At 32.2% G+C, this 17,553-nt stretch overlaps 2 protein-coding genes across 2 annotated transcripts in view; one reads left to right on the top strand and one right to left on the bottom strand.

The window, feature by feature from the left end:
- The window catches only part of LOC114334648 (YEATS domain-containing protein 4), a 73,065-nt gene that overhangs the window by 28,470 nt on the left and 27,042 nt on the right, over positions 1-17,553 (bottom strand). The gene's annotated exons all lie outside the window — the stretch shown is intronic.
- The window catches only part of LOC114334646 (uncharacterized), a 43,106-nt gene that overhangs the window by 22,460 nt on the left and 3,093 nt on the right, over positions 1-17,553 (top strand). Inside the window, exon 4 of the mRNA XM_028284736.2 lies at positions 16,088-16,559. Coding sequence (XP_028140537.1) covers positions 16,088-16,559 — 472 coding nt within the window. The remainder of the gene's footprint in view (positions 1-16,087; positions 16,560-17,553) is intronic.

Genomic DNA, 17,553 nt, shown 5'->3' on the forward strand with positions numbered 1-17,553 from the left:
AATTGTGGTGTATAAATATTCAAATGAGGTATGCTGCACATGGAAATCACAATATACAATTAACTTTTTCATTTATAAAAGTTTTGTATATCAACCTAAAAATAGAGCACCATCCCAGTCCAATTGACTTTCCTGACAAAGTCAGACCAGGGTATACACAATTTTTTATCGAATGGTATAAACTCAGGCCACTGCTGTGTTGCCAAACTTATTTAATCGATTTCGTATAACCTCGTGAAATTTCGTTAAACCTGTGTATTGATTACTGTGTTAAGAGAAATAAGAAGAAGATAAGTATGAATGTTCATAAGATAATTTATAGATTTTGGTATGTACAATCGCGAGATTAATAATAAATATTTAGTTTCTAGTTGTTGTTTTCCTTAACTGTGAAATTAAAATAAAGTTTAATATCTAATATTAATGATATTAATGCTTTATTTTGGAAAAATATACTTTTTTACGTTCTTTCTAAATCAATAACCTTAAATAATAAAAAAATAAGTATGTAAAATTAAATTTTGTCTTGTCAATTATGTTGAGATTTTTGCATGTATTTGTTTTGGACTGAGCGGAAATCAATACATATTAACAAATAAAATACACAAAAATCAGTAACGGATTACAGTGAACTTTCCCTTGAACGCACAGGAGTCGTTCGCATAAACGCATAAAGTGTCCGTTTAAAAGGAGGTGTCTGTTGAAGAGAAAATATTGTTAGCATCAAATTTTTAAAAATAACTGTATGTAGGTATGTCTGTATAGATAAATAGAAATATTAATTTAACATTACATAACACAGGTTGTGGATGAGACGCAGTATTGTCTAGGAACAAATGAACTTTTAGATTTAGCCAGTTTGTCATGGTTTTCCTAGTCATCCACGACTTATAATTATTGTTGTAGGTACCATTCGATAGGTAATTGTTCTGCGTGTGAACTCTTGGACCACCGAGGGTTTTTAGTTTTCTCGGTTACCAGTGGCCTTTCTTTGTCTCCCATCATATTGGTGCAAAATATAATTGTGATCCTATCTTTAGAAGCCACATCCCCACGGCACCTTTCTCCTTTCAGGGTATAAGTTTTCTTTGGTAATGTTCTATGTGCTGTATGCTTAATGTACTTTAATTAAAGTGAGCAATTTTTGCTTCCAGTTAGAAACCACTGATAAATCCAGATTTGAAGGAAATACTGTGTTTCTAACAATATTTGTCGAGTCATCCACCAGAAGCTTTCATATCAACACTTGGTTCCCTTGCAACTTATAATGACTTTTCTTGAATTATTTCACCAGAAACAGGAATATTTTGAGACTGCACTTTACAAAACCAATCGAAAATAATTATGTCTAAATGCAGCACCCTCGGTTTTCAAAAATTTTCTTTTCGCTTCCAGATTTCCACTTTTACGTTTCAAAATTTCACTGGCTTGAGGTTTTCCTATTCCAAATATTTCTGATAACGGTCTAACACATAACTTATGCGTCTCCTCATAATTAACCACATCGACTTTTTCTTTCAAACATAAAAACTTCCTTTTGGTGGAAGCCTTTATATAATTCACATTGCAAAACGTTCAAAATTAAAATTATTATTACTCGTAAAAGTTAATCCGAAAATAATTTTTTTATGAAAACATTCATAACAAGCTGAAAATGCGAGCATTATCATAACGAAAACTTTGTTTATTTATGTATTTAAATTCATAATATGGAAAATTTCTATTATGAAAAGTTGTTTAGTATTAAAAGATATGTTTTAATATACAATTATATCCTAATTTAAATATTGTGAACAACAAAGGTACTCTACTCTCGAGCGAAATTCATATTGTTTGACATACCTCGAATAAAATTGATAAAATTTGATATATGATGATTGCATCTTAGATTTTATGCCATGAAGATATTTTTATGAAGAATAACTTTTCTTCGTAAAATTAAAAAGCTTTTTATAAAAACAACTTTTTATAATAACATTTTTCAATATTGTGAAAAATAAAGGTACTTTAATCTTGACCGAACTGCATATTTTGGACATACCTCGTATAATATAGATTTGATATACATAAATATATAGACACTTAACAATCTAAAAAGGAACGAAGTCACATATATTATTGGAGATTTTAACACGAAAATTGGCCAAGGACGAAGATCTGACCTGGTAGGTGAATATGGACTAGGGGAGAGCAATGAAAGAGGCAATAGATTATACCAGTTCTGTCAAGAACATGACATTATGATAATCGCAAATGCATGGTTCAAATTACACAAAAGAAGATGGAAGGGACCAGGAGATAACTCACTTCATATAATTAGAAATCAGATAGATTATATTCTAGTAAACAAGAGATTTAGGAATGGTGTCAAGAGATCAACGACATATCCTGGTGCAGATATCGGGTCAGACATAACCCTCTAATAGCTGACATCCAAGTGAAGCTCAAAAAGTCGAAGAAAGCCCCAAAACACCAAAATTACATATCTCAGCATCCAACAAAACGCTAATAGAAAATGACCTGAATAATCAGCTAAAGAATTCAACAAATGAAAACAATACAGAAATATGGAACACGTTTAAAGATCTTACCTGGAAAGTAATGGAAAAATATACAACAACGATGCAGAGGCACAAAAAACAACAATGGATGACTGATGAAATCCTGGAATTGATGGAGCAGAGTAGAAAACTGAAAGATAACAAGACAGAATACAAAGAAAAACAGAAACTAATTAAACAAAAAATAAAGGTGGCTAAAGAAAAATGGATGGAGGATAAATGCAAGGAATTAGAAAAGTTGAATGAAAAACATGATACGTTTAATATGTTTAAAAAAGTTAGAGAAGTAGCTGGACTTTATCATAAGAAAACTCCACATACTATAACAGATTCGTCGGGAAAAATGATAATAGACGAACACGAAATTCGAAGTACCTGGTATAATTATATAAATAAACTTTATAATGATGATAGACCCGAAGAACTGGAGACTTTAGATGAAAGTGAAGGACCAGAAATACTAAAATCAGAAATACTACATGCTATAAAATTGGCAAAAAACAAGAAAGCCGTTGGTCCTGACAACATATCTACAGAAATGTTAAAGCTCATAAATGAGAAAAACATTGGAATACTAGTCAAACTTTTCAAAGATGTTTAGTCGACTGGTGATATCCCTGAAGATTGGTTAAACTCCGAATTCATAACCCTACCAAAAAAAAACAACGTCCGAAAAACTGTAGAGATTATAGAATGATAAGCCTTATGACCCACACTTTGAAAATCTTTCCACGTATCATCCACAGTAGAATCAGATAAATGTAAAGAAGACCAGGATGAAACACAATTTGGCTTCAGAAATGAACTGGGAACCCGAGACGCACTCTTTGCACTAAATGTATTATTGCAGAAATGCCGAGATCAAAGAAAAGACGTCTATGCTGTATTTATTGACTATGAGAAGGCCTTTGATCGAGTACAACATCACAAATTAATTAAAATATTAAAGGATAAAGGAGTTGATAGTCAAGATGTACGAATCATAGAAAAATTATACTGGCGTCAAACAGCGACAGCTTGCATAAATGGAAAATCAACAAAAATATGCAAAATACAAAGAGGTGTCAGACAGGGTTGTATACTGTCCCCACTGTTATTCAATTTATATTCAGATAGAATATTTAAGGAAGCGCTACATAATTTGGAATGGGGTGTGAAAGTTAATGGAATTCTGCTAAATACAATCAGATATGCAGACGACACAGTTATTTTAAGTGATGCTATGAATGGATTACAACACCTTTTAAATGCTATTGACACAGTGGGAAGAGAGTTTGGCCTAAACATAAACTGTTCAAAAACAAAATACATAGTATTTAGCCGTTTGGCCCATCAAGATTCCCGGTTATATGTTGATGGTCATTTAATTCAAAGAGTACCCACTTTTAAATATCTTGGTTGCCATATTATTGTACAACTAGATCCATAAAGAGATAAAATGTAGAATCTAGATACTGAACAACTAGATCCATAAAGAGATAAAATGTAGAATCGAGATAGGCCGCACGACGTTTTTAAAAATTAGGTCATTCTTCTGTAATGATAACTTGCAACTTCAACTTCGAAAGCGCATGATTAAATGTTACATTTGGTCAGTCCTCTTGTATGGTGTCGAAGCATGGACATTAAAAATATCCACCATTAATCGTTTGGAGGCCTTTGAAATGTGGCTGCACAGACGTACACTGAAAATACCATGGACGGCTATGCTGACAAATGTGGCAGTCCTTAAGAGAGCAAATGCTGCCCGCGAGCTGCTTAATAACATCAAATATAGAAAGATGGCCTATTTGGGACACATAGTAAGAGGAGACCGGTATAATATTCTTTTCAACTTATTATGATGGGTAAAATCAAAGGACGCAAAGGAATTGATAGAAAGCAAGCCTCTTGGTTGAAGAATATCCGGGAGTGGACAGGAATAAAGAAAGCAGAACAACTACATATTTAGAATAGCTCGAGACAGAGACAGTTTCGCCATGTTAATCGCCAACGTCAAGGGGACTTGATAGGGCACGTTAAGAAGAAGAAATATATTGTTCGTCCGCTATAACTTTTCCCATGCGTCACGATTCATTTTCAAACAAATTAAGTCAAAACATAAAGTGAAACGTACGCCGCTGTGTGTAGTATATAGTATACAGTATACAAAATGTATATACACATCGAAGTTCGGTTCACTTTATGTTTTGACTTAATTTGTTTGAAAATTAATCGTGACGCATGGGAAAAGTTATAGCGGACGAACTATAATATACTACGTAATAGTATAATATGTATTATAATTGTATCATTGAGTATTAGACAGCTCAAATAAAACAAGCGTCTCGGGCAGGCTGTGAATATTACGACTACAGGCGTTTATAATAGCCGAATGTGATGTTGAATATTTATTTATATAAATATTTGCCAGAAAATTAATATTTAAACTATTTTATTGAAAAAATAAATAACAAAGTTTTCGTTGAAAATAGTGAACTGTAATTTAACATTACATCAACATAAATAAATAAAATTTATTTATTTGACATTTCAATTTTATGTTGAAATTTAGTTGCGACAAACGAAAACAAGTTGAGTTGACGTTTCTATGTCGGAAAAATATGAATATTTAAAGAAGGATTGTGACGCCACAATGACGATTTTGAGGTCGGATATCTCGAAGATGGTTAGAGATAGCCAAATGCGGTTTTCAGATTTGGATTCAGAAGACAAAACTACATAGGAATCCATTGCTAGGTGGCCTCTAAATATTGCAGGAGCGGCAACGCAATAACACACAGATTTTGCGAATTTATAAACGAAAAGTTTTCGTTGAAAATATAACGACCTCTATTTAATACGCTTAATCAGACATTTCGGTTAAAATTCTTACTCCAGTCAAATCACAATTTAATAAGTTCCTGGTAATATCGCATTTCTTTCATCCACCAACACACATTAAATTTTTATTGCTTAGAGTGCTAATAACGTAAACAGTTATTAGTATATCAAATATCACGTCGTGGACATCTATATTGATTTTAAAGATTAAATTGTAGTTTAAAATATTTGGAAGAAATGTTTTAATTTTTTTCATTTACTGTCTACATTTAAAATACACCCTCATTTACTGTCCACGTCTGTCTTTGCACCGTAGTGATGTAATAATGTATATGTAATGCGTTTAGTTCCCGGTAAAACATTGCGAATTGCGAACTCGCGCGGGAAGAACAGAATAACAATGTTGCCAATTTTACTTGGCCCGGATTTGTCAATTGAAATACCTATACAAATTCGTTAAAATCAGCGCCCCAAGCGGTCATTTTAAACATTACAAAATGACTATTGATACATATACAGGCCACAGTAAAATTTGAAATAACTATACTCAGACAGGTTAGATCAACCTTGCTGTGCATTAGTCAGATCCAGTAGCGCGGCAGATTTAAACCGACCGAATTTGGTGGACTGATCTTTACTAACAAGCCAATTATAGACCAAAACAATTACAGGCCACTTATATGGCCTGGGATTGCGGCACTGGCCTGGGTTTGTGCATTCAGTTTACTATTTCTGGCCTGGCTTTGTACTAAAGATGTATCTATTTATATATATATATATATATATATATATATATATATATATATATATATATATATATATATATATATATATATATATGAGATGTAGATCCTTGAAACACACTCAGTGATCAAAAGATCCAAGGTTAATGGTTTGACGACCACTCGTACGAAATCAAACAGATGAAATAGAGAATGTGGAAAAATCCCCTTACGAACAATTCACACATTTAATTAGGGAATTAAAACTTGAGACTGTCATTGTCGGACTTGCCGTAGATTTACGCACCTTCTATGTCTAGGTCTCGAATGTTGTTTTTTGATTGGAATGTGTCTAAAGATATTCAACCTCTCATCTTTATTGATAAGCCCAGAGAGGTTGAAGAGGGCGAAACACATTTCTAAGAACTGGTGTTTGGATCTTTGATTCTATTCAAAAAATTTTTCCCAACCCGAAATGGTGGATGTGTGAATTGTTCGTAAGGGGATTTTTCCACATTCTCTATTTCATCTGTTTGATTTTATATATATATATATATATATATATATATATATATATATATATATATATATATATATATATATATATATATATATATATATATATTGATGTGATCTTGATTATTGATATGAGATAATATTTTTATGTCATTTAATTTAATCAATGCATTAATAATAATCTAATTAATTTACCAGATCACATATCAATATGTTTTCACTCTCAGGGCTTTTTATAAAATTAATTACTTACTTACGTGGCTTCTAAGTATTTCTCAATGGTTCCTAATCGGGATAGGAAAGAAAAGAGTAAAATAATAACACATATGGGTTACAATTGTAATCAAAATATTGTTTATTTTATTTAAATGGCAATCACTGCTTAATATTTGCTATATCTTATTATTCTTAAACATAACATTTACACATGGGAATCTTATTTCCTTTTGGTTTCCAATTGAAAATTTTTATTAACATTTAACTATTATGATTTATTAGCAACAATTCTATTTAAGTTTGATGAAGCTTTTCTGATATTATTGATTATGTTTCTTCAATTTTAAATGTGGTATTTAATACGAAAAACCCATACATTCATGTCCAAACAAATGAGACTGACCTTTTTCTGGTGAACTGAGAATGTCTTCACACAAAACCCGTTTCCTGCTATCCTTGGCTGCGATCAAAACCTCGTCCTGGCTTCCAGTAATGTTCTCCTTTGAAACTAGCTCGTATAGCTCTCGTTTCCTGCTTCTGTCGTGATGCTGTGTTCTACCTTTTTCGAAACTGCAATCAGCTACCGGGACACTCTTTGCTCAAGGAGGTTCTTTTACTCTCAACCTGGCCTACCTCTCGTTCCACGATAGATACTCCACACTCATGGAACTACACCGGCTTTCTCACTCTCCGTACACTACCGTCTCCTACTGGACTTCACTTCTCGACAGCTCAAAACATTCTGATCTCTATTTGTCATTCATTCCCCTACTTTCTAAATATCCCTTCCAGATTCACAAATCAAACTTCCACCACCAACTCTCATTCGCAGTATTCCTCAAAACCAATTTTTAAACTTTCTAAATATGCTTAATGGATTTCAAAGAAAATAGTTAATTCCCATTCTAAAATTACTTTCTACTATATACAAATTTTAATGACCTATTCTCTATTTCCACTTAGTCTTAATTAGCATCGGCTAATGACCGATCCTTCCGCGAACAACGATAATGACCTATTAACGATTTCACTTGAGTCTTATTTAATCACTTCTTAAAATTAAATATAACAATTTGTTGTATACAGGTTGTTCTAAATTTATATGCCCGTGGTTGAGAAAATTGAAAATATTTTATATTAAATTGAATTTTGTCTATAATTATCAAATTTTAATGTTCATATCAAATAGAAATATAACAAATCCCCGCCTTGTATTCGATAAAATTTATCTGCATTTTTAAATAAATTTTCTCGAGGCAAAACCAACTCCCTGTATATTTCCTTACTTTAATCTACGTCTTATACCCCTTCTTCTTGTATTACTCTAATTAGTCCCACCTGTAGAGTAATTGTTTCCTTATTTTCAGTGTCCTCATCCTGTGTTAGAGTGTCGGCTATTATGTTGTCTTTCCCTTTTTCCCATATCAATCTTCTGTCTTTTCCCTCAGATTTTTCACATACTTTTACCGTGCATTCTGCATCCTCGTTTTCATATGCCTCCTCTTCAAATGCCACTGTTTCGATCACATCTTTTTCGCTTTCATTTGTTAGCTTTATTTCTTCTTCTCCTGAGCTCATCTCTTCTTTTGAGGAATCCCAGTTGTCTTTTGCTTTTGATACTCTCAATTTTTCTTCTTCTGGGCTCAACTCTTCTTTTGAGGAGCCACAGGTTTCATTTTCTTTTGTCTTTTTCTGACTTTTTCTCCCTTTTCTTCTTTGTCCTTGCTTCGTTGCCAAATTCATTTCCACTGTTTGTTCTTTACCTGATTCGTCCGTATTTTGTTTCTTCTGTTCCTTGTCCTGTTCTTCTTCTTTTTCTTCTGTTAGATTCATCGTATTATTTTTCAAATCTATCACTACATGTTTTTCTGCCAATTCGTCAACTCCTACTATCATGTCATGTGACATGTTTGGCATTATTACACATTGTAGTGCATACATCTTCTTACCCAGTCGTACCATTACTTGTATGCCTTCATTTATAGTTGCCAATGTCCGTTTGTTTGCGCCCATTAAATTTACCCTAGGTATTTTGTAAATTAAATTTGTTAAGTTAACTTCTTCTATTAGTTTTCTGTTGACCAATGTTATTTCAGATCCAGTGTCTATCATAATTTTAATTGGTTTCTCGTTGATAAATCCATCCACAAATTTTAAATTAACTCCTTTTTTCTTTTCGTTGTTTCCTGCCAATTTAATAAACTCCTTGGGTTGACAAAAGATTCCTGTTTGATTTTTAGTGAGCGCCGTCGTGAAAAGACGCCGGTTGCTCATCGTTGTTTATATTTTCGTCATAATGTCTCTCTCCGTCATATTCATCTGTCTGGGTATTATTTACTTCTCTTCTATTTTCTCTTGGTCTGTCGGATCTGTTTCGGTTTTCTCGATATCCCTGTTCATTTTGTCTACCATTATTTCTGTTTTCTTGATTTGAGCGTGTGATGTTTCTACTCTGGTATTCTCGATTTCTGTCCTCATTCCATTGCCTATTTCTTTGTTCATAATTTCCTCTTCCGTTGTCTCTATTTTCGTTTTCCCTTCTGGGATTAAAATCTCGTCTTGTATAGTCCCTCCTATTTTGGTTTCTATCTCTGTAATCCTGTGTTTCTCGGGGCCTGTAATCTTCTCGCGACCTTCTTGATTTTCTTTCTCTTAGACGTGATTCTCTTATTTGTAGGAATTGGCATAAACTATCTATGTCTTTGTAATTTTGCAATGTGATATGGTCTTCCAGCGTTTCCTCGAAATGTCTTGCAATCAGTTCGACTAATTGTTCCGATGAGTAATTATATTGTAAATGTTTTGCATTATTGTAAATTTGCAAAGCATATGTCCTTTCTGATACACCCATCCTATCATTGTATTTCCCATTTTGCAATTCCTTGTTAATTTCCAATTGTTGGACCTTTCCCCAGAAATAATTCAAAAATTTTTGTTCAAATTGTTGCCAATTGCCGAATTCTTCTTCTTTACTATCGAACCATAGGCTTGCTTCATATTTGAGATGGTTTCTGATAGTTTCTTTTGCTGTTTCGAAATTTCCGATGTGTTGTATTTTCTTTTTCAGGCTATTTATGAACGGCACTGGGTGTAATCTTCTTACATCCCCGCCAAACCTTATCTTCACGTCATCTGTGCTATGTATAACCATTTCTCTTCTTTCTCCGACATTTTGTTGTGTATTGATTTCCGCAATCTTTCTTTCCACTTCTTCTATGTCTGCTTGAATAGCGTTTTGCAACTTGTTTTCCAAACTTTCCATTTCTTTTTTCTGGCAATTCGTTATCTCCTTTATTTTATTTTGAATTTTCATTTCTTGTTCTTTCATCTCGTTTTTCATTGTTGTCAAACATCCTTTTACTTCCTTTTCATACTTTCCTATGCGTTCCTCCATTTTCTTGTTGTTCTCTTCTATTGCTTGTTTCATTTTTTGTTGTGTTTCATCCATTTTTTGATCCAATTTTTGTTGTGTTTCATCCATTTTTTGTTCCATTTTTTGTTGTGATTCATCCATTTTCTTTGATGTTTCTTCCTGATTTTTATCCATTGTCCTTTTTGCTTCATCCATTGCTTGTTTTGTTTCTCTTTGATTGTCATCCAGTTTTTGTTCCATTCTTTGTGACTGGAGTTGCATCATTTGTAATAATTTATCTATTCCTGATAATTCTTGCTGTTCTGATGCCATGATTGTCGTGTCTAAAATATCTTCTTTGTCTGAATGTTCTTTTTGTTTTTTGTTGTCTTTGCTTTGGCTTCTTGTCACAGACATTTGTTTTCAAGAAGTACTATCCCCGCCAAATATGAAATTTTACTAGTATGTTACCAAGACGACTTTTTCTCACCCAAATATTATAAATTGTCAATAAATATATCAAATGTAAATATCGTAAAAATAAAATATTAAATCAGTTATGTAAAATTTGTACCTAAAGAGATCTAAAATTTTATGTTATCAAATGTAAGTATCTCACTTTTTACCACAGGCATATAAATTTTCAAATACCGGCTTTACTCTTTCTATCCTTCAAATTTGCCACTAGAAATACTTTACAATGCTTTCCACGTTGGACGACAGTTGATGTGATCTTGATTATTGATATGAGATAATATTTTTATATGTCATTTAATTTAATCAATGCATTAATAATAATCTAATTAATTTACCAGATCACATATCAATATGTTTTCACTCTCAGGGCTTTTTATAAAATTAATTACTTACTTACGTGGCTTCTAAGTATTTCTCAATGGTTCCTAATCGGGATAGGAAAGAAAAGAGTAAAATAATAACACATATGGGTTACAATTGTAATCAAAATATTGTTTATTTTATTTAAATGGCAATCACTGCTTAATATTTGCTATATCTTATTATTCTTAAACATAACATTTACACATGGGAATCTTATTTCCTTTTGGTTTCCAATTGAAAATTTTTATTAACATTTAACTATTATGATTTATTAGCAACAATTCTATTTAAGTTTGATGAAGCTTTTCTGATATTATTGATTATGTTTCTTCAATTTTAAATGTGGTATTTAATACGAAAAACCCATACATTCATGTCCAAACAAATGAGACTGACCTTTTTCTGGTGAACTGAGAATGTCTTCACACAAAACCCGTTTCCTGCTATCCTTGGCTGCGATCAAAACCTCGTCCTGGCTTCCAGTAATGTTCTCCTTTGAAACTAGCTCGTATAGCTCTCGTTTCCTGCTTCTGTCGTGATGCTGTGTTCTACCTTTTTCGAAACTGCAATCAGCTACCGGGACACTCTTTGCTCAAGGAGGTTCTTTTACTCTCAACATGGCCTACCTCTCGTTCCACGATAGATACTCCACACTCACGGAACTACACCGGCTTTCTCACTCTCCGTACACTACCGTCTCCTACTGGACTTCACTTCTCGACAGCTCAAAACATTCTGATCTCTATTTGTCATTCATTCCCCTACTTTCTAAATATCCCTTCCAGATTCACAAATCAAACTTCCACCACCAACTCTCATTCGCAGTATTCCTCAAAACCAATTTTTAAACTTTCTAAATATGCTTAATGGATTTCAAAGAAAATAGTTAATTCCCATTCTAAAATTACTTTCTACTATATACAAATTTTAATGACCTATTCTCTATTTCCACTTAGTCTTAATTAGCATCGGCTAATGACCGATCCTTCCGCGAACAACGATAATGACCTATTAACGATTTCACTTGAGTCTTATTTAATCACTTCTTAAAATTAAATATAACAATTTGTTGTATACAGGTTGTTCTAAATTTATATGCCCGTGGTTGAGAAAATTGAAAATATTTTATATTAAATTGAATTTTGTCTATAATTATCAAATTTTAATTTTCATATCAAATAGAAATATAACAATATATATATAAAACAAATGAAATAGAGAATGTGGAAAAATCCCCTTACGAACAATTCACACATCCACCATTTCAGGTTGGGAAAAATTTCTTGAATAGAATCAAAGATCCAAACACCTGTTCTTAGAAATGTGTTTCGCCCTCTTCAATTTTATTTTTCCACATTCTCTATTTCATTTGTTTGATTTAGTTACGTTTGGTCGGTAAACCAATAACTTAGATCTTTTGATCACTGAGTGTGTTTCAAAGATTTACATCTTTTGTTTTTTTGTTTTTCATATATATATATATATATATATATATATATATATATATATATATATATATAGGTATATAATATTTGCTGAACAGTTAGGAAACAAGGCTGAAATATTGGGGTATTTATATCTATTTATGATTGTAGTTTCCCTGATGATGAAAATAAACATTTTCGAAAGCTTGGAACTATTATAAAGAGTTTTCTTTGAGATTGCTGCTACCCCAATATTTCAGCCTTGTTTTATATATATATATATATATATATATATATATATATATATATATATATATATATATATATATATATATACAGTGGAACCTCGATAACCCGGATTAATCGGGACCGCGGCCGATCCGGGTTAGCCGGAGAATATAGTAAAAATTAATAAATAACCTCCATTATAATTACAAAAACATGAAACACATATGCACAGTACACATCTAAATTACGTATAGTTGTATAGAGTGTAGAGTTTTGTTCATTTTTTGGTAAAAAACTCAGTCATACTGTAGAGATGTACCGACACCATAATATGGTAGGTCTGGATCCCGCGTACGAAAAAAAAGTTGATAAATAGCAAGCTGAAAATTTGTTATTAGCTTAAGGGTGTCTAGTCGGACAAACATTAATATATGGGAACACTGGAACAGGGGAAGTTTTAACTGTGGAACAGGCTAAAAATTTGGAACGGTCAGACCACGAAAACGGCACATGTATTTTGTCCGACAGAACAGACTTAAACTCTCCGAACAGAGATTAAACTCTCATGCAAAAATCAGACTGCTATTTATCACCAAATTGGCGTTTTAATGAGTGGAACATGTAGAATATGTCAAATGACAGGACTTATGACAGGTGATAAATAGCAGTCTGATTTTTGCATGAGAGTTTAATCTCTGTTCGGAGAGTTTATGTCTGTTCTGTCGGACAAAACAAATGTGCCATTTTCGTGTTCTGACCGTTCCAGATTTTTTACCTGTTCCACAATTAAAACTGCCCCTGTTCCAGTGTTCTCATATATCAAAGTTTATCCGACTAGACACCCTTAAGCTATTAACAAATTTTTAGCTTGCTATTAATCAACTTTTTTTTCATACGCGGGATCCAGACCTATGGTATCATAATATCATATTATGATGCTGCAATAAATTTATTTTAAAGATTCGCCTTTATCAATCCTACCTAATGTTTCTAGTTTCTTTTCCATTGTCACAACATTTTTACGTTTTGTTAACATTACAGTTTTGTTACCATTACGTAGACAAAAATCAGGCAAACACAATCTGAAGCACGATTACAGAACGGAAGTGATTAAAACAATGTTGTTATTTAAGAACAGACTAAGGCCATTGTTTTAAAAAAGAATTTTTAAATAGTCACGTCTATTTTAAACAATGCTAAGACAGTTTGACATAAATAACGGAAAAGGAATACAGACAGGTGCCTGTTCTTTCCGATAAGCTGAGACGGTCGCTCTGCCTGCCGCCGTGTGCATGAATCATTTTTACTGTTGTACATACTTATATGTGTTCAAATTACACAAATACACATTATCTCTCAAATATTATTTGACCTACATACATTTTTATTTGATAAAATTGTTAAATTGTTTATTTGTTAAATTTTTGTCTGATGAAAATCGGTCCGGGTTAGCCGGACTTCCGGGTTATCGGGGGCCGACTTATCGGGGTTCCACTATATATATATATATATATATATATATATATATATATATATATATATATATATATATATATATATATATATATATATATATATATATATAATATAATACTAGTGACGTCATGCATTTGGGCGTGATGACGTAATCGATGATTTTTTTAATGAGAGTAGGGGTTGTGTGATAGCTCATTTGAAAGGTTATTTAATTCTCTATTCAGTAATATAAACATTAACATAATTATTTGTACAGTGTGTACAAAAAAAAATTTTATTAAATTAATTTACACAAAAAAAGAACAATTTTCTGCACACCCTGTATAAATAAATATATTTACGTTTATATTACTGAATAGGGAATTAAATAACCTTTCAAATGAGCTATCACACGACCCCTACTCCCATTCAAAAAAATCATCGATTACGTCATCACGCCCAGATGGATGACGTCACTAGTATTATATATATGCCAAAAAGTCCTAATTTAAAAATCGAAATCGACCTTTCTGAGGATATCTCTACAAATTTGCCCATTCTCGAGATAATGAATTTATGCAAACTCAAACGTCCCCACTTATGCTACAGTGTCGCGCCCGCTTGATTAGCAATTAAAAAACAAAGGGTTTTTCAATATTGTATTGCAAAAAACTCTCAGGGATTTCATCAATAGATGTTTACAGAATATCCACCTACCTTGGCAACATTGAAATTTTCAGTTAAATGTTCGATTGAAAGTTAAGAATGGCCGATTTCGCAATTTCTAAACTTTTTATTCGCTTATATGTCAAAAACTATGAACCTTAGAGAAAATTCACTAAAGACCTTTTCTGTTAGGAACGATCCAAGACACCTAAAAAACTTTTTTGATGCAAAAAAAGTAATTTTAGGAAAAAAACCCCAATCTTTCCCCTCGCCTGGCAAGGTCTTATGCTGTTCATAATCGCCTGTCATTGTACACATTTTTTCTAAATGACTTACTCAAACACCTACTTAAATTTAAATCTTACAGGAGAAAGTTTATTTTACCCCTAAACTATGCACTTTTCGATTTACCTGGTAGATACACGTGCAGGGCTGATGCCTGCCAGGTCATGGTTTTTAGCCTTGGTGTGCTATGAATTATCATTATACAAATTTCTAGCCTTACAGGAAGTCCGTTAGTCGGAGGGTTCACTAGCTCTTAGACTATTTTTGTAGGTGCGCCTACTCGTTCGATTTTAAATGAGAACTCCATTGAAAACATCACTCAAGCACTATGTTTATAGCTTTGTTAAACAATAAAAAATTAATTTTTAGCAATGCAAATAATCAAAACCGATAGAATTTGACTTGAACTTTTAAATGCGGTAACCAGAAATGCTATTTTATTTTTTAGTCGCAAGTTATTCGGGTTCAAAAATTGCAATTTTTCGATTTTTTGAAAGTTCAACCGCGTTTATCTCGAAAACTATGCATCCTACGAAAAAACTTGTAAGAACATTTTTTGCTTAGAATGACCCAAAAAAATGTTTTGTTTTGCGAAAAATAGCTGTTATGTAATTCCTCAAGTTCTTTGTTTATAACAATCTTATCGACATACGGATCAACTGTTACCCAAAAAATTCGTGTTCTACGGTTCAAAATACATAAAAAAACGTACAGTAGGAAAAATGAAAGAATACCCATGACCGAACATATAAAACACGCTGTATTTTCCTGTCACCGTGTCACACACAAAATTGGCCAGCGCAAGTACATGTAATAATTATTGTTACATGTACTTGCACTGGACAATTTTCTTTGTGACACGGTGACAGGAAAATACAGCGCGTTTTATATGTTCGTTCGTGGGTATTCTTTCATTTTTCCGACTGTATGTAAGTCCATCTGAATAAAGGAGATATGTACCCCCTGGCGACAGGACTATAATACCTATTTTTCTTTTAGAACAATATGCCGGTACAATATACGGAGAATAATACAGAGCATAATCAATTAAGTAAAGCAGAAAATGATATCTTGAAACAGAACAATGAAATATTTCAAATTTTCAAAAAAAGTCCAACATTGTCTGAAAATACAAACATGAATGTAGAAGACAGTCTAGAAATATGGAGAAATAACTATACTATAAATAAATCAGAACTTTTGAACCAAAACCAATATGATGAGCCAATGAGTATTAAAAATTATCCATCAAATGAACAGAAACCTAATGAGTTATCTTTAGAGCATTTAGAAATTGACGTAACCGATTATACAATGGAATGTCATAATGAAGACATAGAACAATATAAAATAAACAATACGAGTGTACAGGAAAGTAATTATTCCGAAGATATAGAAATTTTGAAACATTACACTGACAAGACTATCAAACCATTTAATAAGCTAGAAACAATATTTGAAAATTCTAAAGGTAATATTATAAAATTATGATAGCTGGTCTATCTGCAAGGCATCTTTCTCAACAATTTCCACAAAGACACACCAATTACAGTTAAGCTCACTGATTTATTATGACGACAACTTATATACATATTTCAGCAACTGCCATTGGAATAAATAAAAATATATACAACAAACAACAAATTTCTTCAAAACTAGTAAGTCACAAACTACAGGCATTTTCTTTTCTCAGAAGTCACATGTTGGAAAACACATTAAATTTTGAAAAAGATGCCTCGTCGTAGAAAAACAATTTAATAATTTGTATCAGTACATGTAACACGAATTTTAAATATACAGGGTGTAACAAAAAGGTAGGTCATAAATTAAATCACATATTTTGGGACCAAAAATAGTTCGATTGAACCGAACTTACCTTAGTACAAATGTGCACTTAAAAAATGTTACAGCCCTTTGAAGTTACCAAATAAAAATCGATTTTCTCCAATATATTCAAACCAATAGATATTTTTTATTGGAACCCATTCTTATTTATTTATTTACTGAAATATACATCTACCAGGTATAAACCCATAAAGGTGTACATAAGAAAACTACATTGACTGAACACTTGATGACAAAATATAAAATAAAATAAAGAATAACCAAAAATGTTTCTGTTGTTAATACACATACACAATAATAAAAAAAACAAAGACCTTAATAAAGAAAAATAACATGACATCAATTCGATAAGCTATTGCGTATTTCACGTTTAAAGATGTTAAAACTAAGAAAAAAAATGTCCACAGATCTTAAGTTATTTACACTTCTGCACATACTTTTTATCGGACAATATAAATATGACAATGACACCCGACTTGGGCGTCGAAACGTTAATAAAATCATTTTTAGGTAAAATTGTGGCTTATTTCCCATTTGAATGTACTTGATTATAAAAATGCCACAAGAAAATAGCTTCAGAACAACAATATAAATTATGTTGCGAATTTGGCACCGAAATA

The sequence above is a fragment of the Diabrotica virgifera genome, chromosome 7, assembly GCF_917563875.1.
Source record: "Diabrotica virgifera virgifera chromosome 7, PGI_DIABVI_V3a".
NCBI lineage: Eukaryota > Metazoa > Arthropoda > Insecta > Coleoptera > Chrysomelidae > Diabrotica > Diabrotica virgifera.